A 23,040-nucleotide genomic window follows, 5' to 3' on the forward strand; every position below is an offset into this window, starting at 1 on the left:
TCGATGACTATTTTAGGTATGAATTTGATCAAAATCGTTGGAGCCGTTTCCGAGAAAATCACGAAAAACCCTGTTTTTGACAACATTTTTGCCATTTTAGCCGCCATCTTGAATTGCATTTGATCGAAATTGTTCGTGTCAGATCCTTATAGTGAAAGGACCTTAAGTTCCAAATTTCACGTCATTCCGTTAATTGGGAGATGAGATATCGTGTACACAGACGCACATACACTCATATATACATACACACACACACACACACAACACACACACACACACACACACACACACACACACACACACACACACACACACACACACACACACACACACACACACACACACACACACACACACACACACACACACACACACACACACACACACACACACATACACACCAATACCCACAAACCAGTTTTTTGGACTCAGGGGACCTTGAAACGTATTGAAATTTAGAAATTGGGGCACCTTAATTTTTTTCGGAAAGCAATACATGACAGTTTTTCAAATTCATAAAACAAAATGGTGGCCGTTTAAAATTGTATTTCTTAAATATCCAATTAATTTGAAACTTGAAAGGAAGTATTTCTACTGCACGAAAATTCTCTTTTTATTGCGGTGGATGCTCACTTGAGCTTTGATCTTGTGTTTGAGTAATGGGAAGTGTGTGGGTGATTTTATGAGATGATCAAACGTCCATGCCTACCGGCGTGATTCGAACCCACGACCAGTTAACGCTAGCCGATTGAAAGGTGAATCGTCTTAGTCGTCTCGGCTAACCTGGCCGACAATATGGTCAACACCACGAATTAAATGCACTGAAATTAATGTCCTGGACAATCCTGTGCACATTTCATCTAGCATTTTCACATTAGTAACTAACTTTTTCACTTTCAGGACGTTGCACATGGATGGGAAAAGATTTTCCATCAACGATTAGGAAATAGCAATTAGTGGGTTGGGCGAAGAAGTTAGCGGAAGATTGAATTGACATTTTTTACTAAATATGTTATAACGTCGACAGCTCTCAACGTATCTAGGCCTACCTCTAACTGCTCTCATTAGGTAGGGGAGTAATCAGGCAGGCTACATGCCAGAGTAGCCAAAATTCGAAAAATAGAATCTTTTCTGCCTCAGTACACTTTTTGGACGTGCCTCCAGCTGAAACCAATGAAAACAGTTGATTTTTTTGTAATACATAATTTCTGTTTTCCTTGAGAATCATGTCTTTTGGAATGACCTAAACTATATTTAATATTATTTTCTCGTCTAGTATTGTCATTGATAATGTTGTTGCTTTGTATTGTTTATTAATTGTGGTTAACTTTGTTGTGTGTTGCAGACTTTCGATCATCACTGTCCGTGGGTGAATAACTGTATCGGAAGGAGAAACTATAGATATTTTTTCTTTTTTCTGGTCACACTCAGTGTGCACATGATAAGCATACTGCTGGCGTGCCTCTACTATGTTCTGCGACTGAACAAGGATGAGCTAACAAAAGTAACGCCTGTTGTGTCGTATCCTTTTACATACATTATAAATACTAATGATTCTAAATAAATTTTTATAATCTGTATTTGAGTATCTAGACTTCTCAAAACATTCTTGAACCCTTGTAGGGTGAACTCTATTAAGGCCTCAAAGTATTATAAATAAATTAATAGTAATGTACCGGGAAGGAAAGTAGTGTGAGTGTCCCACACTAAGTTGAAAGAATGTGCCACACCACACAATTTTTTCCTTCACATATACCGGGTGATCAAAAAGTCTCTACGCAGTAGCTGCGTAGTGGCATATTGTGTTCTGTTTAGACACAAAGTAGGAGATTCCTCTTCTCTGTGGTTTAGAAACCCCTTTGACAATTTACTACCGCTTTACTCCACCTAAGCAAGGAAGGTACTTCCAACATCTACTGTAATGAATATACAAGTAAGTTCAATAAATTGAAACACTGTTGTTATAAATATTTGTTTCTGAGTGATTGAGTATTTATTTATATATTTCACTGCGGAGGGACTTTTTGATCACTGTATTTCATTTTATTCCTATCATCAATTATTTTGACCGCCTGTTGAAGGGTTATGTGGATTTTTCAATTTAACTTAGTAGTTCTTTTTTAAAGATTACGTTCTAATGACTCCAGATTCTTGATTCACTATATACATGTATTATGTTGCTTAAAAATGTACCTAATAGTACAAATGCAATTCGATGTTTTTTCATGATCTTTATAGCACCTAGTTAGAGACTTGTTATACTGTAGTTATAATTTAGAGAATCTTATTAATTCGATGATTTGATAAAGCCTAAGATTTTCACGATTATTAAGGAAGTGTTAAGGTGCGTACAGATATACGCGCCGCGAACATGAGCTATTCATTTTTAATCAGCTCACTATATCTGTATTTTTACAGAAACGGTAAGATACAGATATAAAACGCTTGACATCAGCTGATTAAAAGTGAATTGCTCATGTTCGCGGCTCATATCTGTACACACCATTAGACCTACTTATTTTGAATGTGCAAAGTGTTACTTAATTGATATTCGATGATTTTATTCCTTGACCGAGTGCTGCTCTCTAGATTGGTGATAATCTGCATAATAGCGTTGCTGTTCATCCCGATCTTCGGCCTGACGGGGTTCCACATAGTGCTGGTGGCGAGGGGGCGCACCACCAACGAGCAAGTGACGGGCAAGTTCCGTGGCGGATACAACCCGTTCAGTCACGGCTGCTGGAAGAACTGTTTCTATGGCCTCTGCGGGCCACAGTTTCCCAGGTGAGCAGACACCATTCACCGTTTTCACTCTCGGAATTGTCCTTTGAATTAAAGAACATAAACTTGAATCCACTACACCAATGTAGACTACAAGAACAGAAACTTGAATCCACTACACCAATTTAGACTACAAGAACAGAAAGTTGAATCAACTATACCGATGTAGACTCTACATCAGGTTTTGTTGATTTAAAACTTAATCTTCAAGTTTTCTTGAATCAACTAGTTGTTGAACATGTTCGAATTTTGCATTTAACTTGAATCTTAAATGTACAATCCAATGGGAAAAAATATAAAATCATTTGTCAGTCAATTTAGCATGTATAAAAGCAACTAGATAAAAAAGTACATGAAGTAAAAAACTTTTAAGATTAATAAGATTTTTCTACAACTGCGCGTAAAATAGTTATTTGTATATCTAGAGTGAAAAGTATGACTTTTCTCCCTGTGGGAAAAAGTTTGAAGCCCGAGGCAAAGCCGAGGGCAACAATTTTCCGGAGGGAGAAAAAGTATTTTTCGCTCGTGATGTACACAAGATTTTTCCTCATCTACATTTTTTTATAAAAACTGCAAATAAAATCATTTTAATAACTTACGTATTGGTGACAATGTTTCCTAACAACATAACCTAAAATCTAAAACCTAAAAACCGGTCGGCTGAATGGCACTGCCGATTATATCAGCTGAGCGGCTACCAAAAATGGCTGACTCCAGATCACGCATTTCAGATTTGAATTGCAGATCAAAAATATTTGTTGGCTGGTATTTTGAATAGAATAGAATATTTTAAAAATTGTTTAAATTTTTATCGTCTACTAATATTAAGAATATAATATCATACTACAAACATATATTTCATGAGTAGATCAGATTTCTTGTTGTGGTATTGAATTCAGTTGACTCAATGACAGACACCTCTATTACGCTTTCTCATCTGAGCTTAGACCTTCTAACCTATTACAATGTAAGTTTTAAAATAGAGATGCTTCCCATGTAATTTAAATGGAGTCACTTTTTCTCCCTAGGGAGTTTTTCTGTTTTTTACTACCGAGAGCGAAAAAGTGACACTTTAGTATTTTGTTTCAGGGAGTAAAGTAAGTACTTTAGACAGTAGGTGGAGGAAAAAAGAATTTACATACTCAATTCTCCTCGTAAAACAGCTTTTTTCTGAGGAGAATCTACTTGTTCGCTCGCTCACCATCCGCGCATGCGCAGTAAATTTTCTTTACGCTCGCAAATCATTTGCGCATGCGCAGAATAGTCTCTTTACGCTCGTTAATCAGCTGATGGTAAGCAGCTCGCCAAAAGGTCAGATCTTGACCTAAAAAGTCGGTAATTGTAACTCCGCCGATATAAGTAATTTAAGAGGTTTGAGCAGTTGTAGGAAAAATGTTGTATGTAATTCGCGCGTAATGCTTCTTTATTGCTCTTGCAAAATTATCACGCTCCGCTTCACGTCGCCTGATAACTGTTTTGCGCGAGCGATAAAGTCGCGCATTACGCTCTTAATACATAAATAGCTATTTTTACTTCATAATTATATACTTTTGAGGTTATGAAAACTTGAAATCAAGGAAACAGGACTAATGTAAACTCCCCCATATTGATTGAATGAACTAATACTTTTTCGTTTTTCGTTTTCCCTTTTCGTTTTTCATGTCTATATTCATGAATCTAATCTTTAATAACATCTTTTTTATGTTTGATTACATTATTGGTTAATAAATCAAATTGAAATATAGCCATCCATCTATAAAAAATAAAATCTGCAAATTCATCTTTATTAATTTTTAATTTTTGCAATCTTGGGGAATCAAATTCAAATGTTACTCAGTTTACATTTTTGTATCTATAAATCTAATCTTCACAGTCATTTTCATTAATTTCACTAATGTTTGATTGCAGTCTTCTGCACCCGACGAAATACTCGGGCAAGAAGCGGAAAGAGTGCACCGAGGTGGTGACCATAGCTGATGACAACCAACAGGTCAAGACCTACATGGATAACAGCAATGGTCTACGCAGTGCCAATCCCAACGCTTACAACAAGGTAACAGCCCATTCCCATCACACCACTCATACTATAACACTGTAACCCTAACAGAATTTCACCTAACCAATTGTAACTTGATGTAGATTAATGCCTGAGACAATATCTATTCGTAAATTAATTGATAATTGTTAAGAAGTTCACATTTACAGTAGATTCGTAAATTAATTGATTATCGTTAAGAAATTCACATATAGTCAATTCGTGAATTAATTGATAATTTATTATTGAGATGATTACACAAGGTAGAAGATATTATGGACAGCCAATACCTCCGTAAACGGAGGTTGTGGGACAGCCCTTATCACTTGATAAGTCTTACAATAACACTAAGGCTCAACTTACACTACCTCGACTCAAATCGTACAACTCTAGTCGAGGATACTCCAGTCTCTCGACCTTACGACTTTCTTGCTCATTGTCACTACTTCAGTTCCATGCTACTCCATTTTCTAACCTTGATTTATTAAAAATATAATATCTAATTCGTCACTACTTAGCATGTAACATATTTATAATAATTATTATGAATCCATTTTTTTATCTAATTCTTATTACTGTCTTATCTAAAATGATAGAACATCACTTCCATCAAACATAACCTCACTTTCATTTCATTTTTCATCCCACTGACCACCTATGAAAGGGGTATAAGGATTTGTCAATTATAATCTAAGTCGTCAATCTTTGCATTCCATAATGCTATTCCTCACTGGAATAAGGACAAACCTGCAACAACTCCTCCCTCACCTTAATTCTGAACTTTTCACCTGTTAGAGCCTTTACGTGTGTTGGCAATGAATTATCAAGCCGAATTCCTGCACTCTACCCCCCTCTCATACATACCAGTTCGATGAATGTCGTGTCTGAGGTTTTGTCTATATCTAGAATCGACTGGTCTGAGTGCCACCATTTGAAAACACATGCTGCGTCGAGTACAGATTAGAGTCACAGTATCTTTTCGACTTGAGTCGCGTAAGTGTGAGTTGAGCCTAACAACAACTGACTGTAGATTTTTGTCTTAGACAATATCTATTCGTAAATTAATTGATACTTCTTGAAAAGTTTACACAAAGTAGTATATATTATACTTATACTATAGTCTCTTCAATTCTGGTTTTGCTGTTTTCTAAATCGTGTTTTTAATTTTAAAACTGAAAAAGACAGTGAGCCAATCTATAACAAATGAAAACACGATTATTTTTCTGGCCTAGCCCTCAGTTAGTGTTAAGGAGAGTTTACTTCAAACTTTCAAAGTTAAATCAATGTTCGATCAACAGACTATACCATACTCCAAGGCTGGGCGTACACCGGTTAGTCAAGACAAGACTAGTCACGTTTAGTCACAATACTTCACACAGTTGCTTATGAAGACATGTCTAATTGCAATGACTAATCGGTGTGAGTTGCGTCATAAGCAGCAATGTGAAGTATTATGACTAAACTTGTCTGATCATGTCTTGTCTTGACCAACTGGTCAAAACAAGACATGATCAGACACAATACTTCACATAGTTGCTTATGACGCAACACACACTGATTAGTCATTGCAATTAGACATGTCTTCATAAGCAACTATGTGAAGTATTGTGTCTGATCATGTCTTATCTGGTCTTGACTAACTGGTGTGTGCCTAGCCTTAGTTGTGTTTGAAACAGAAAATGTCACAGAGTTATGTCAAATTACATTAGGATGTTTCCAGGCTCTATTATAGGAAAAATTGGTACAGTTGGCAATTTTTTCGATAAATTTGATAAGGATTTTCTCCTATTGCTAGGAATTACTCGTATCACACCTTAAACTGTATCAATGGTGTAGATCAGTATTTGAGTTTTTAGGGATTTATGGTAATAGAAAAGGGGCTTAAATGAACGGACTGTGTTAAATTTAGGGCCGAGTCACACAGAGAGCGATCGGTGATTCTATAAGTATCCATCTTAATTATCTTTATACTCCTAAGGGCCGGTTTCCGAGCTCGGGATTTGGCTAAGTTCTAGACTTTAAACAGATGGAGTAAGAAAATTGGCTTTCTGAAACGGGGCGTAGTCGTAGTCATTGTTAAAGTCACGTTTGAATTAAATTTAAAAGAAAAAAAAAATTAAACACAAAATAAAATAAAGAGAAAATAGTGTAAAGTTTCCAGCTATTTTGAGTTATTTAGAAATGTTTAATTTCGTCAAGGAAAAACATTCCCAATTATAGAAATGAGAAAATAAAAACTACGACTACTGTTATAAAAGCTGCGACTACGCCCCGTTTTGGAAAGCTGATTTTCTGACTCCAGCTGTTTAAAGTCTAGAACTTAGCTAAATCCCGAGCTCGGAAACCGGCCCTTAGGAGTCCTATAACAAGTATCTATTTCCTAGATATCTATATCCTCCTAGGATACTAGATCGTTCTCTGTGTGGCCGGTTCCTAAGGAAGGTTTGAGTTTCAATTTCTCAATTTGCATTAGCATCTAAAGTGTCATGAATTGTCAAATTTTGCATTATTATTTACGAGAACAGTGAATGGGACCACACTGTTGCATGGTTTCAATATTTCAACACTTATCAAGTTTCTTATAGTATTTTAATACCTTTCCGAATAAATTTTTTTGTTAGGTAAAATTGTGTTTCTCTATTTAAATGAATGCCTCTTCCTTCTTTTTCGGAATCGATTTCATATTCGGTTGTGTAAAAATTTATTGTTGGTGTATTTTGTTCTGTCTTGTTAAAGCTAAGTTTGAAATTTGCATTATCCATTGTTTCACTATTTACTAATAGACTGAAAATAGACATTGATATTTTTCATGTATTCTATAAATGGACAGCAAGTAATAAATACTAAATATCAAACTATTAGATAATTGAATGATGTTTTCGAAAATGTTATTCCAAATCAATATTAATTCAAACTTGATTAAATTTATATCTAATGCATAACTATGGATCTACTCTCTTATTATCTAATAACAAAAATATGGATACTCTCCAAATCTCACAAAATAGGAAGTATTTGTTCAGCTAAACTGATATTGAGAGTTTTTAGTTACAAATAATCATGCCAATACTGCAAAATAATGTATTATAAGTCGTATTCAAAGGTGTAATTTAAATTGGCGAGCGAAATTGAAAATTCAAACCTCTCTTGATAATTAAAACTACGTATGGTGTTTCTCATGAGTATTTCTAAAGCTAGTCGTTCTTTCTTATTCATTATTTGACTTGACGTTACAATTGAGTATTGGATTACATAGGTACCACAGTCAACTACTAAATTAAAATACTTGAAGATGGCAATTATAATAAACTAAACGGCATTTATCATCAATTGTTAGGTTGTATATTATTTTTTAATTCATAATTTTATGATTTTATTCTAAATATCTTAATTTATATTTACTGGAATTGCTATCTTGATATTATTAACAAGACTAATATTATGAAACTAGTATTATACAAAGCTTTGTTAAGTGTCTCCAAAGGATTTTTTCGCACCAATGACTGAAATTATTATCGTTTTGCAAGTTTAGATTCTAAATCTAGCCATTCAAAAAACGTAAAACTTCTAATTTCAAGATCTATTCAAGATTCCTAGACTCTAGCTTGGACCTAAATTAATGCACTCTTACTAAAATTCTTGCACTCAACTCTACGAAAATAGTAGTTAAGATTTCTTCTTTGACTTAATTACTGCACTATTATAACATAAAATAAAAATACTGACACATCTCACGTAAAACTTGATAAATTAATTCTAGATTAATAATTTCTCAATGATAATAATAGCGATGAATTCACAATAATACTCTTGAATATGTACTTCTCTAGTCTAATTTACTTTACTTTATTTCATTTCCTATTAATATTTGTTGTTTGACTGTCTTTAGTAGTTACATTGTCTATTGTTTATTTCTCTCACTGTTACCAACTTTCTAGATTCATCTATAATTTCAATACTTGATGTATGTTAAGAGGCACGACAAAAATGTTCAAAATCTCCTCTGTGTCTTGTGTTTCTAATATAACCCAACTCTTGTTTCATTTGTTTCAATTACATAATATTTATTGTAGTTTTGGTATATTTTTCTGTTTAACCTCTAACGGTTGGTTGTGTTTGTGCTTTGCTTTGTCTGTGCTGCACCCGTGTCTCTCTCTGTCTCTGTCATTCTCTCTCTCTCGCACACGTCAGTCGCCCGTCGTCATGGAAACTGAGGCTGGACACAGAGATGTACGTCACTCACTCAAATTGCACCTCTCACTCTAATTGTGTTGTTATTTGTTGTTCACTCTTTTCTTTTATCTTTCTCTAGTTGGTTGTTGTTATTCTTTTACTTTTTCTTTTAATTCGTTTGTGCCGGTTGCACAACGGTCGGTTAAATTTTAACCGTGATTAATTCCTCAAGAACCATGATATTGACGAATAATATATAGGAGTAGAATAAGACTGTATTAAACGGAGGACCAAAGGAGGGGGTGAGGATAGCATGAAACGAGGTGTTGGGAGAAACAATAATGAAATTGATAAATAAATTGAAATTGTTTCTTATCACCATATACTTTGTTGAAGCTGGAGCGTTGGTGTGGCGACACGATGTGTTGATGATGAATTTTGCGTAGCACTTAAATGTATTTAATTAGTTGGATGTAAAGAAAGGAAACGAGGTGGAACAATATTTGCGGTATGAGTTAAGTAAGACGACCGGTAAAGTATAGTATATCACAAAAAGATAAATTAGATAACGAGGTTTCAAATACTAGAATAATGAAATAATATCGGGGGACCGAGCTTTGTTTTGGAGTGTAAAAGCATAGAAAATTTGTAACGAAAGAGTGTATTTATAGTTTATATTTATTTATTCATTTTCTCAGTCGTACAATTATTTTTACAGTTATATGAGGAGGCACAAAAGGCTTATGCCCAAAACTGTCCCTTTTCAAATATTTATACTACAGTCCAAATCAAAATCTAGGTTAAGCTACTATCACTCATCAAAATAACAATTCATTCACACTTCAAAAAACAAACACATCATCAATTACATACTCTGAATTCCATTTAGAATGATAACTATGTTTGCTACAATATTTGTTAATATACTATGTACTATTCTACACTAGCAGCATATTTTGGACTTTCTGAAGTAAACATGTTTTCTAAAAAAAAGAAATAACCAAAAATAAGTTTTTCTTGCTTTTTCTCGTGAGATCAGCTGAGGAATAACCCACACATGCATTCGCTGACTCACTTCCATCACGGTATCGACAGACGACAAAAATTCCAGCTGTTTATTCAAGGACGTATTTATCCTTTTGATGCCCTTCAGCGAGGTATCCCAGGGTTGAGACCTGGTGCAATCGAATTTTCATATCATAAACCTACTTTGTTCCAAATTTCGTGAGAATCGTTAGAGTCGTTTTCGAGATCCGGTCACATACAGATATATAAACATATAAACAGAAATTTAACACTTTTATCAGAGATATTGTGGAACTTCTCCATATTAAGATAAAGAAAGGAAAAAAAAGATGTTGTCGAATTCCACTATAACATTTTTATTCACCAAAACTAGTTTTCGTTGCCTATGGCAACATCTTCAGTGGCAACTGAAGCTGATATTTACAGGAAGCAGATGGGAAACATTACAGGTGTGGCAATATTTACAAAGGTTGGCTATTTGATAAAAATATAAACTAAGTACTATTACAGTATTAAAACATACAAACAAATAGTGAAAATATTTAATGGAATACATATGATTAATTAATATTAAATAATATAATACTTATATTAATTAATCATATGTATTACATTAAATATTTTCACTATTTGTTTGTATGTTTTAATACTGTAATAGTACTTAGTTTATATTTTTATCAAATAGCCAACCTTTGTAAATATTGCCACACCTGTAATGTTTCCCATCTGCTTCCTGTAAATATCAGCTTCAGTTGCCACTGAAGATGTTGCCATAGGCAACGAAAACTAGTTTTGGTGAATAAAAATGTTATAGTGGAATTCGACAACATCTTTTTTTTCCTTTCTTTATCTTAAACAGAAATTGCTCGTTTAATAGTATAGGATACAATATTGTGGAGCGGCTTTACACGAAAGAGGTTAATTAGAAGTACAATTAGATGCTTTTATTGCGGTGACGACATTACGAAGCCGTCTTTTCAAGATCGCCTTCTCTGATTGGTTCTCGTGGAATTAATCACGGTTAAAATTTAACCGGCTGTTGTGCAACCGGGCCTTTGTCTAGTTCTATGTGTGTAGAATTGTGGCAGAAATGGTATCTAATATATTTTCTATTATTTTCTCTGTTTAGTTGTGTGTGTAGAGTTGTGGGGAATGGCCTCTAATTTTGACGAATAATTTGAGCATGTGTAAGAACTGATGTTTGTGGAAAAGTTGAGGATTTGGACAGATATTTTCGTAGTTGATTGTAGAAGTAGAATTCTTTCATATTAGTGAGTTACTATGATATTACTATATATTATCGTAGTTGGGGGAAAACTGTTTTCAAAGGGTTTTGATGGATAGTTCACAAAATTATGTTATATACACTGTACCGTATAATATTCCCTTAGTGAGGTCCAAGATATAATGGCAGTGTTTAATTAGCAATGGTATTGCTATCCTTGTCTATCATTCAACAAAGCGAATAGCGCTATATCTTTCTCGCTTTGCTCTGTTGCCAGATCGTTTTTTAACAATGTAGAATTCATAATTAATTAACTAAACATTCCATCTCTATTATGAGATTATTGAAAAATATAATTTCTTGTTTAATAAAATATAACTGATTATTTCAAACGAGAATGAACAGTTAATATTACATCAATAAACCTGTATCAGCTACCGTCTATAGAAGGCATTGACAAGACAGAGGATCGACAACGTTGTTCTCGTATCTTTCTCCACTGCCATTATAACGTGGACCACACTATAGTGTTCTACTTTACTTTTAAAGCCGATTCAATGAACCTGCCTGGATATACATGTTATTTAAAAAAGGAATAACTACAATATTTTTTCTTTTCCGATTCTTGTATTTTTTTTGCTAACCTAATAAATAAATAAATAAATATCCAATCGTTATTCTTTAAGTTAAAACCAGAGATAATCTAAATAAACTTAGAAAAAATATTTCCTCACTTTATTCTGAAACACATGTTTTTCAGTAAATTTTATGGATTATCTGTTTGGTAACTGCATTTTCGAACTTCTTACAGGGTTTATCTTAGACCAGTTATAGAATAGACACGGCCCATTGTATATTCATACTGAAAGTCGATGGAGCCAATATCTACTGCCTTATCGCCCCATCGTGACGTCAGCATCGGATAGAAAATTTCTGTAGAGTTTGTTCACATTGTTTTCTATTTCTATTTCAGCGGGAGTTTACCATTTTCATAAATAATCATTTACTTCCATCTGAAATAGACACAATCAGCTATGGAAAACAATGTAAACAAACTCTGCAGAAAAGTTTTCTATCCGATGCTGACGTCACGATGGAGCGATATGGCAGTAGATGTTGGCTTCAGAGGCTAGACTTCCCAGCGAGTCTATTCTATAACTGGTCTAAGGGGTTTATTGATTTTAACATTAGATCTTACATGAAGTCAACTTTTTGAGAAGAAAAATGTTGATTAATTGACGTGATATTATGGCTTACATTAGAAAAAGACAAATTGGAGGATTACGAGAAACTTGGGGAGAATAGGTTTTTTAGAACATTTTTCCCAACTTTCATTTGTTCCAGCTTGTAGAATACAGAGGTGCTTTTGAGATAATATTTTTTTTATAAACAAGCTGTGTTTTTGAATTTATTTACCAGATATTCATAAATTACAAATTGAGTTTTTGAATTGAATTACAAATCATAGGCTTAGTATGATTGCTGCCGCCAGTAAATGGATTTTGTTGAGGACATCACACACCAAAGTAGCGGAGCTAGAAATGCGTCTTTTGAAAGCCGACGTATCTCCTAATGCTAATCAATCTGTCCATCTTGAACCGGCGTAGCGTAGATTAACATCAAGAATATACGTCGGCTACGTCTTCCGAATACGTATTTCTGACGTGTGTTAATCAAACTATCAATTTCAAGCCGGAGTAGCGTAGATTAACATTAGAAAGATACGAATGCTACGTATTCCAGAGACGTATTTCTAGCTATGCAACGTTGGTGAGTGATGTCCTTTAGAGAATGAGACCAGGCTATTAGAACGACTTTTTGAAATGAAAATTTATATTTATATTAATACAGGGTGCGGCAGTCAATCCCGCATCTTTGAAATAGGTGTAAAAAATAAACGGACGTAGATATCAAAATTATATTCATAAAATATTTTTCTACATTAAAAAGTATTTAAGAAACATTGAAAATAATCACTGTTTGAAAATAACATCAGCAAGATGGCGGCCTTCCCGAGTACGGCATTAGCGCAGGCGATTTGCGAAGCTGTTCATAACATCATGAAGCATAGGCTGAGGAATTCTCTCAATAATTTCTAGCCGGATTCTTGCCTTCAGTTCACCAACAGTGTGAGGTCTTTCTTCGTATACTTTACTTTTTAGGTAACCCCACAAGAAAAAATCACACGCAGTGAGGTCTGGTGAACGGGGCGGCCACGGAACCGGGCTATTGCGGGGAATCACTCGGTTTGGAAAAACTCCGTTAAGAACATTCATGCTCACGCAGGCTGTGTGATTTGTTGCTCCATCTTGTTGAAACAATGTTTCTTCATTCACTTCATGTTGCCGAAGCTGAGGAATGAAGAATGTCCTTAACATTGTTGAATAGCGCTCAGCATTCACAGTAACAGATCGCTCTCTTTCGTTTTCAAAAAAATAAGGGCCTATGATACCCGACGAGGACATTGCGCACCAAACTGTTACCTTAGATGAATGGAGAGGTTTTTGATGTAATTGTTGCGGGTTCTGGTCACTCCAATACCTAAAGTTCTCAGCCTATGCTTCGTGATGTTATGAACAGCTTCGCAAATCGCCTGCGCGAATGCCGTACACGGGAAGGCCGCCATCTTGCTGATGTTATTTTCAAACAGTGATTATTTTCAATGTTTCTTAAATGCTTTTCAATGTAGAAAAATATTTTATGAATTTAACTTTGATATCTACGTCCGTTTATTTTTTACACCTATTTCAAAAATGCGGGATTGACTGCCGCACCCTGTGCGGCATATATATTTATATTTATATTTCCTAATTTCCCTTCTTATGTGCAACTTGTGTGAATTTTATTTGCTTATTTCTAGAGTATTTTCCATTTCAATATAAAATTCTTATTAGAATGCATCAAATTTGTGAAATTAGTTTGCTGTGGACGGATCTTGTGCGGTAAGATTAGCAGTAAACTGATTATCTCAAAACCGTCTTAGAAATTATTACAAATGGAATGAAAATAATTATTCATCCACACGTCCACAACAATCATAATTAACCTACTGTATCAAGGAGGAGTACATGATAAAGAAGTGAAATAAATCTATAATCTCCAAGTCTATTGAAACCGGATTTATGATGATAATTTTCCAAATCCCAATTTTTGATGATTATTTTTCAAACCCCAATTTATAATGATTATTTTTCAACTTAGTTGTAGTCTATCTCAAACGTTCAGTAGTTTTCAAATTTCATTCAATTTATTCATAGACAATAGATACAATTCCGGTAAAAACAACAGGCATTCGCCCAAAACTGCTTTAAACCTTAATTTGGAATACACAGTCTAGCGGTTATGTAAATGATAACTTAATTCACACACTATTTTGAGTCCAAAAAATGTATGTACTACATTAATTTGATCTAATATCCTACTGAGACGAAGTGATTGTTTGGATTAAAATATATTATGAAAATGGTACTCAATTGATAAGGCTTTTTTATTGGAGGATGATTTCTTTCTGAATTTGTGATTAGAATAAGACGATACATTCTGAAACTAGGTGAGTTAGAAAGCGAATATTCAGTTATTTTATCTTTCAAATCAAATCAAGTTCTAATTGATTCCATCACAATAATTCTATCACATATTTACAAACAGAATGCAATGATAACTTTTTTAAAAATTGATTTTTATTAGTAAAGTTTGACCACTGTACTATATTAGTAAGTTTTATAAATAATAAACGGGCTTGCGGAAAGCTCTGTAATTAAAATAATCAAGACAAATTGAATATTTATCAATTATTTAGAATAATTAATATTATTATTTTTATTTATTTGTGGATACAATCACAAATCATATAAATATGATTGGGAAGGAACAACAGGCTTGGCCCAAAACTATTCCATTCCTAAATTTTGATAATGAAATGATAATGGCCTTTCTCTAACATAAGTTTTTTTAAACAAAAGTCACAAATAAATGTCAATTGTTTGAATAAAAAATACATGATCTCTAGTCATGTTATTCAAAAATAACAATATAATTTTTTTTGTTTTTAGTGAAAATGCTAACATATTTCTCATAAATACATGATTCTTAAGAGGCTTCTCTTAGTGCCAACAATACCTCTGCTTCAAGCATTTGCGTTGTAAAAATAATCTTCATAGTCATAGCTTTTTTGTAATTTTTTTTTCAAATTATTTTCAAGTTTTTGTCCCATTTTTCATTAACGTTTTTGAAATGGCTTAATTTATGCTGTTAAGTTGGCAATAATACCTGAGTTCCCGCTTTTCTCTGAAGGCTTCTGATCTATAACGAATTGAAATATTGAATTCAAAATCGATTGTGTTTGTGTGAGTGCTAGATATAAAAGGTCGAATGTTATTTGCTTTGTAACACTTGTTGGCAATAGAGATTTCATTGATTAATGATCGTTGTGTATAGTGTTTCAACTGATATGAATCAAATTTTAAATAAAAAATTTTCTTGGATACAGTCGTGTAAAATCCGTTATTTGTCGAAAATAGTTCCTTGAATTCAAGAAATTTATGAAACATAAGACTGATCAATTTTTATTCAACGGCATCAGAATGTAGCTCAGGAATTTTTGGTATAGTAAACATTTTTTGTTAACAATAGATTGCAATAGATGGTATCTTGAAAGTTCATCTTCAAGCCTGTAAAATTTATCAATTCTTGTTGTGATTCTCTCACTCAGCAAGAACAAAGCATGTATTATTCGTAAGGAGATATTTAAATTATAAAAAAAAGAAACACATCATGTACTCATGCTTTTATTATAATGCTTCGATCACTATAATATTTATGTACCTATTATATTCATCGTCAATAGTGTGTTATCTACACGTATATTTACGAATATCTCTTCCGAAGAATACCTCTACTAATTAATCGTGACAAAATTTAACTTACTTGTTTAATAAATTGAAGACTGTGTTCAGAGATTTAGAAATTTTCATGATGAAATAAAGACACATTATGTTTTTAACATAAAACCCTGAGTTTTATAGAAAAAAATTTCCGTATTCAAAAATAGAAAGTTCGAATTTAGTCAAGTTAGAACTTCAGTATAAGCCATTTATAATATATTTAATTTAAATTGAATTCACGGAATATTATTGGATTTTAAGTTTGAACTCAGTCGTTAGGGCAGAGTCACACGAGGCGTTATTTTCAGACGAGTCGGCATGACACGACAGGAAGCTCTCCGATTGGGTTGTCGTATCGAGAATCAGCCAATCGGAGAGCATCCAGTTCTGTCCTGCAGTGCCGACTCATCTGAAAAACGCCTCGTGTGGATTTGCCTTAACTAACTTGACTAAGTTCGAACTGAAATCGTTTAGAATACGGGCCATTGTGTTTTTATTTTTAACTATGTTATTATTCACTGTAACCGTCCAATATTATTCGATGAATTCAATTTAAATAAATAAATATCTTTACTGACATAAAAACGCCAGAGTTGCAAAGTAACTGACATTTAGAATCAGTGTATTTATCACATTGTGTACAAATACTTGACATGAGTAAAGACAGACCAGGCTCATGTCCAAAACTGTCCCGTTTCCAATGTATACTATACTGAACGAGTGAACTAATGTCGTGTCGTGTCGTGTTGTTGCCAGCTGTCGCCGGGTCGTGACGGAGGCGGCGGTTCGGACACCGACATGGAGCCGACCGCTTCGCAGTCGCAGGACTGTGAGCCGACTCCGCCCCTGCAGCGACACGGATCAAAGACCAACTTCTATCTGCCGCCGGTGGAGGCGGGTGAATCGCCGAGAGCTCCGCCCCCGCCATACATCGCCACTCGACCCAGTCCGCATGCCAGGCCAGGGTCAGTACCTCACCAAATCAAAACATAAAATATTGAATTATTTATTTTATAAGTAAGTTTGAATTGAAATTTATTTACAAACTAGCCGTCAGGCTCGCTTCGCTCGCCATATCCGTCTAGCCAGGGGGCTCCGCCCCCTGGACCCCCGACTGGATCGTCCAAGAATGATATCAGCAGGCTCGCTTCGCTCGCCTGCATTTTTTGTTCGAGCATTTTTATCATATGTTAGAACAACCCAGTCGGGGAACCAGACTAAACGTCTGGCTAAACGGATATGGCGAGCGAAGCGAGCCTGATAGCTAGTAATATAAATATTCCCAGGATTGAAGTAGCAGTGCCCAATCAATTTTTCCGCAATAAATGCATTTAAATCTTCAACTTGGTGCCAACCTAACAAAGTCAACTCAACTTAATGCCAACCTGACAAAATTATTAATTTAGTTGCCAGTTAACAACTGTTCGAAGAGGTACTCTATCTAGATTATAATTCTATAGTAACATATGATATGGAAATTTCAATTATAATTAAGAGATTGGGAGAAGAAGAATATACATGCTAAAATACGAACTTTAAACCCTTAAAAACAACCCTTAGAATTAAAATATTGCCAAAAGATTTCTTAGTGCGCCTCTAAAGGGCCAACTGAACATACCTACCAAATTTGAACGTTTTTGGTCCGGTAGATTTTTAGTTATGCGAGTGAGTGAGTGAGTGAGTCAGTCAGTCAGTCAGTCAATCAGTGAGTGAGTGCCATTTCGCTTTTATATAGAAGAACAGAAATTCTTGAAAAAAGTTTATTTTCAAGTTTCAAATGTTTCAATATTATTACAGTATTTTTCAGTTATCAGTGATGATTTAGTAAACACTTTTTATTTAACTTGGTTTTCAACTTATCTAAATTCTAAATTCCTATTATAATCTTGGTCTTATTCAAAGCATAGTAATTTTTATTCATAATGTATTTTCAAAGCTTACATGTTTGCAACACTGCACAGAAAATACTGATTTTTGGTCTGTTTTCATGTTAGAAAGTCGTTTAACAACACTGACCAAATAACAGCTATAGTGAGGTCCACGTTGTAATGGCAGTGTAGGAAGATAGGAGAAAAGGGTTGCCAGATCTCAGCCTTGCCACCCAAACAGCTGATACTGGTATATCTCATCAATTTAACTGTTCATTATTGTTGAAAATAGTTAATCATACTTCATTTGTCAAGAAAATATACTTTTTAAAGATGTGATAATAAATTTTCATGATTGAGATTAAATATTTTGTCAATTAGTTGAATTTCTACATTGTTGATGAACGATGTGGCAACATCGCAATGCGTGAAAGAGATAGTGCCATCTGCTTTGTTGAACGATAGACAAAGAATCAACTGTTGATATTACATCAATAAACCTGTATTAGCTACCGTCTATAGAAACCATTGACAAGACAGAGGATCGGCAACGTTTTTCTCCTATCTTTCTCCACTGCCATTATAACGTGGACCTCACTATAGGCTGGGGCAATAATTAAGATGTAGTCATAGTAGTTCAATTCTGATATTCCAGCAGTATTTTTAGTCGCCGACTCAAGGTAACAGAATTAGATAATTACAACATAAGTATATCCAGTGAGATATAAAAAATTAGATAACAGTTGTTCAAGGCCCAATTCACACAGAAGTTGCGTATGGCAAGGATGTGTCGCGACTTTTTTCACTTCTATTTAAGAATTTAGTCAAATTCAAACAGAAGATACGTGGCGCCACGTCTCTTCTGTTTGCACTGTACCATGTTTTATACGCTCTATCTTCTGCGAAAGTTGAAATCGGAAATTGGTGCCGGATACCTGCTTACTGTCTACTATGCCATGTTTCACAGCCATGTATGTTATGGACTTCACCTGTGGGGTCACTCTGGACGACTTGGTGATGTGCTGCTTCTGCAGAAAAAGGCTGTGCGAGTGCTGACGGGCAGTGACTACATGGCTCACTGCAGACCACTCTTCAAGAGGCTAAAAATGCTTACTGTTGTAAATCAGTACATTCTTGAATGTCTGGTTCGCATCAGAGACAGAGCTAGGAGTGCTGATACTCGTGGTGGGATACATGGCTATGGAACCCGTCAGACTCACCTCATCAACATGCCAAGATGCCGTTTAGCAAGGACTCAGAGGAGTTATCCTTTCATTGCCTTCAAGATGTTTAATAAGCTGCCAGAGTGGGTCAAGGATAGTGGAAGTGATAGACAGTTCCGAGCAGTTTTGAAATCACTCTTGGTGGAGCATCCACCAATATAGCCTGAGTGAATTTCTCGATAGTGAGATGACATTTTGAATTTTTTTTGTGACATGTTTTTTAAACCCTGCCACAGTCTATCCAGCAGTGCTGGTCAATGACCTAGAATAAAACTAAACTAAACTATATAGGAGTGAGAACAGTCCGCGCCACGTCCTTGCCATACGCCCCACTTCTGTGTGAATTGAGCCTTGGACAACTGTTATTTAATTTTATTTATATCTCCCTGGAGTTGGCAAACATTGCACAAGTACTTGCAGAATCAGCTGGCTAGATAGCATTGCAGCCTATGATATTGATTTTTATTTGAAGTAATAATTTGTATTTTATTTTAGTATGGGTCAATCGCGGAGTCACACACCGGACATGGACCGGGGAAATTCGGGCCCAAGTCCCACAATGCAGCAGCGAATCAAAGCCATAGGGGTGCCCACCCCACTCACACTATCCAGTCCACTTAGAAGGTCAGTCTCAACTCGTGCCATTATTATTTACTCTCCATATTTACGAGAAACACATCATTGAAATAAGGTTATCTTATGCTATTTACTCAGGGTACAGATGAATAATGGTTAGATTATCAATTTATATTTATTTGCTCAGGGTAAAAATTGAATGGAAACTGGTTAGGATATGCTTGGAAATGTTATTGCGTGTTAGAAATCCATTAGAAATATTTTTTTATTGAATAAATTCATTCAATTTTATAAAATCCACAAAACTTTCCAATTTATTATACTGTGGTATTTTTCAATTTTATTTATTGTTGAAACATGCTAGCTTATCTATAGATTTGGTTTAAAAAATGGCAGTAATCTTTTGCAGCTTATATTAATCAATATTTATAATAATTTGCAATTTATGAGAAAATGGCAGCTCAACATATTGACCAATAGTTATAATAATAATAATATCATCGAGTAATATCGAGTAACCCGGCTGGCTCAGTTCTGGTGTCAGAGTTTTCAGGTCGCAACTGATCAATCTCAGGGCCTCTGACATGACCTAACGACTGCTTGATAGTTATAATAATGTTGAACAAAACAAAATTACAAATTGATTGCTATAAACTACCTTGAAGACTTCTGCTACTGCAGATATTGACAACATAGAACCCTAACTTTTTAAACTTGACCTAACCCTTACAAGATCTAATCCTAAATGGCTAAAAAGAATTTCTATGACAGCTAAAATCCAAAAATTATTTGCCAGATCCGGAAAATAAATTATAAAAACTGTTAATCCTTATTACTTGACTGTATCATGTGACTAAAATGTTCAATTTACCGATCTTTTATAAATTTCTTATCAGTCTTATTAGATATTGAATAACAAAAATACTATCCTTCTTGGTTAGTTTTATTTTTGAAAAGTACCTATCCGATTGATATAAAACGGTTTACGGTATGTAAATTCTATGTATGTCTCTTGCATATCACATAATAAAAACTATTCTTCTTGGCTAATTTGATTTTTGATAAGTATCCGATCGTTATAAAACGGTGTATGTAAATTCTATAGATGTCTCTTGCATATCACATCATAACATGCAAAAAATATTAGAAATATAATAAACGTACGTTATAGTGGTTCTAAATTAAGCATTTTATCTCAATTTCCTGTTATAGAAGTTGAGCTCGTAGATTATTTTTCTGCTAGAACACATCATTTTTATTTTTGTTTCCTTTTTATAAAGGAATCTGGATGACGACGTGACATTTATCTTCGAATCAATCTAGTTTTTAAGGTAAACTACTGAATAACAAAATTGTTACTTCCATCTCTAGAAGAATTGGTTTTGTTAGATAGCTGAATTCTATATCATTGTAGTTATTAGTCCCTTCTACCGAATTAGAAACTCAAATACAGGGTGGGGCAGAGCCGATTGACGAGTTAGGAAGGGTTATAAGTAATGAACCGTTCAACTTGGAAAAAAATTCTTCAATGGATTCAACTCAGTTTGGAATATGGTTTTATTGTTAATTTTTTGAAAATTATATCAGTTAAATGGCGGCCATAAGCAGCAATATGCTATTGTTGCGTATTTTTGAAGATTTGATACGCATTTTGGCACACTGATATTGGTAAGGCCTGGATTTCTTCTCTGATTTACTCCTTTAGTTCTTCCAAGGTGTGTGGGCGTTCTTTGAAAACTTTATTTTTCAGGTAACCCCATAGAAAAAGATCGCATATGCTTAAATCGGGTGAGCGTGCCGGCCACCTCAAGTCCACCTTTAGTGAGATAAGCCGCCCTGGGAACATTTGTCTCAACACATTCATTGAAATGCGCCCTGTGTGGGCTGTAGATTCATCCTGCCAAAACCATATCCCTCTCAAGTAATGTTCGTCAGCAAGTTCTTCCAATTTGGGGCGCAGAAACGTTAATAGCATTGTCACATAACGCTGGGAGGTGACATTGACGGTGATGTTGCCATTCTCAATGAACTATGGCCAGCACGCTCACCCGTTTTAAGCATATGCGATTTATTTCTATGAGATTAACTTAAGAGTAAAATTTCCAAAGAACCTTGGAAGAACTTAAGGAGCGAATCAGAGAAGAGATCCAGGCCTTACCAATCGTGCCAAAATGCGTTCTAAAACTTCAAAAATACGCTACATCAGTGTATTGCTGCTTATGACCGCCATCTAACTGATATAATTTTCAAAAAATTAACAATAAAACTATATTCCAAACTGAGTTGAATCCATTGAAGAATTTTTTTCCAAGTTGAACGGTCCATTACTTATAAACCTTCCAAACTCGTCAATCGGCTCTGCCCCACCCTGTACTTAGCAGGACTATCATAACTCAATTGAATTTCAACCAATCACAACGCATCATTCTTATTAAATTCAACCAATCACAACGCTATCATTCTTATTTATCATTTCTCATATTATTTACTTTTCACGTTTGTTTTTGAATCCCTGTCTCTCCTTATCATGTATGTATTTAATTAAAATCATGTTTTTAGCTATATATTTTGATGATCCATGAAGTTTATTTGTTTACTACTTGAAATCATTTAACAGTGCCCGTCATGGGCTGCTGATTAGTTGTAGAATCTTCCATTTTGTGTGAATTGTACATGGTAAAACTTCAAGGTAATTCCCAAATAAACATTTATGCTACGTTATGTACATAGTTCAATGTAAAAAAGATTTGAAGAGAGTTCTGTTAAGGTGCGAACAGATATACGCGCCGCGAACATGAGCAATTCACTTTTAATCAGCTGACTATATCTGTATTTTTACAGAAACGGTAAGATACAGGTATAAAAAGCTTGGCATCAGATGATTAAAGGTGAATTGCTCATGTTCGCGGCGCGTAAATCGGTACGCACCTTCATACTGTTGAATGATCTGATACTGTTGATTCATAGTTATTCATAGCTAAGTTATTTCAGCTTCTTATCGTTTGGCTTATTTGAAGAGTGAGTTTATGATCTTGGATCCTGGATAGAAATAATTTAGTTAAAATGATAATTACTATAATAGTGTGTGTTAGTATTGTTGTGTCTTTCGAGGTTTTAGGGGTGGGTTTAGAGTTTTGAGTCAAGCAAATTTTTTTAAGTGTAAGGTGTTTTAGGTAATCATTATATACATACCAGTATTTATTTTATTAATCTTCCATTAATTATTTTTTATCTTACTGAGCTGAGTGTT

The 23,040-nt window shown here is 34.5% G+C and overlaps 1 protein-coding gene across 2 annotated transcripts in view; it reads left to right on the top strand.

Annotated features, from left to right (window-relative positions):
- The window catches only part of LOC111044295 (palmitoyltransferase ZDHHC5-B), a 71,073-nt gene that overhangs the window by 33,744 nt on the left and 14,289 nt on the right, over positions 1-23,040 (top strand). The window contains exons 4-9 of one of the 2 annotated variants that reach the window (XM_039436417.1): positions 1,346-1,521; positions 2,590-2,784; positions 4,690-4,834; positions 9,008-9,046; positions 16,880-17,088; positions 19,710-19,838. In XM_039436417.1, the coding sequence (XP_039292351.1) occupies positions 1,346-1,521; positions 2,590-2,784; positions 4,690-4,834; positions 9,008-9,046; positions 16,880-17,088; positions 19,710-19,838 (893 nt within the window). The remainder of the gene's footprint in view (positions 1-1,345; positions 1,522-2,589; positions 2,785-4,689; positions 4,835-9,007; positions 9,047-16,879; positions 17,089-19,709; positions 19,839-23,040) is intronic. The other variant, XM_039436418.1, reaches the window with a different exon arrangement.

This window comes from Nilaparvata lugens, chromosome 10 (assembly GCF_014356525.2).
Source record: "Nilaparvata lugens isolate BPH chromosome 10, ASM1435652v1, whole genome shotgun sequence".
In the NCBI taxonomy this organism is placed as follows: domain Eukaryota; kingdom Metazoa; phylum Arthropoda; class Insecta; order Hemiptera; family Delphacidae; genus Nilaparvata; species Nilaparvata lugens.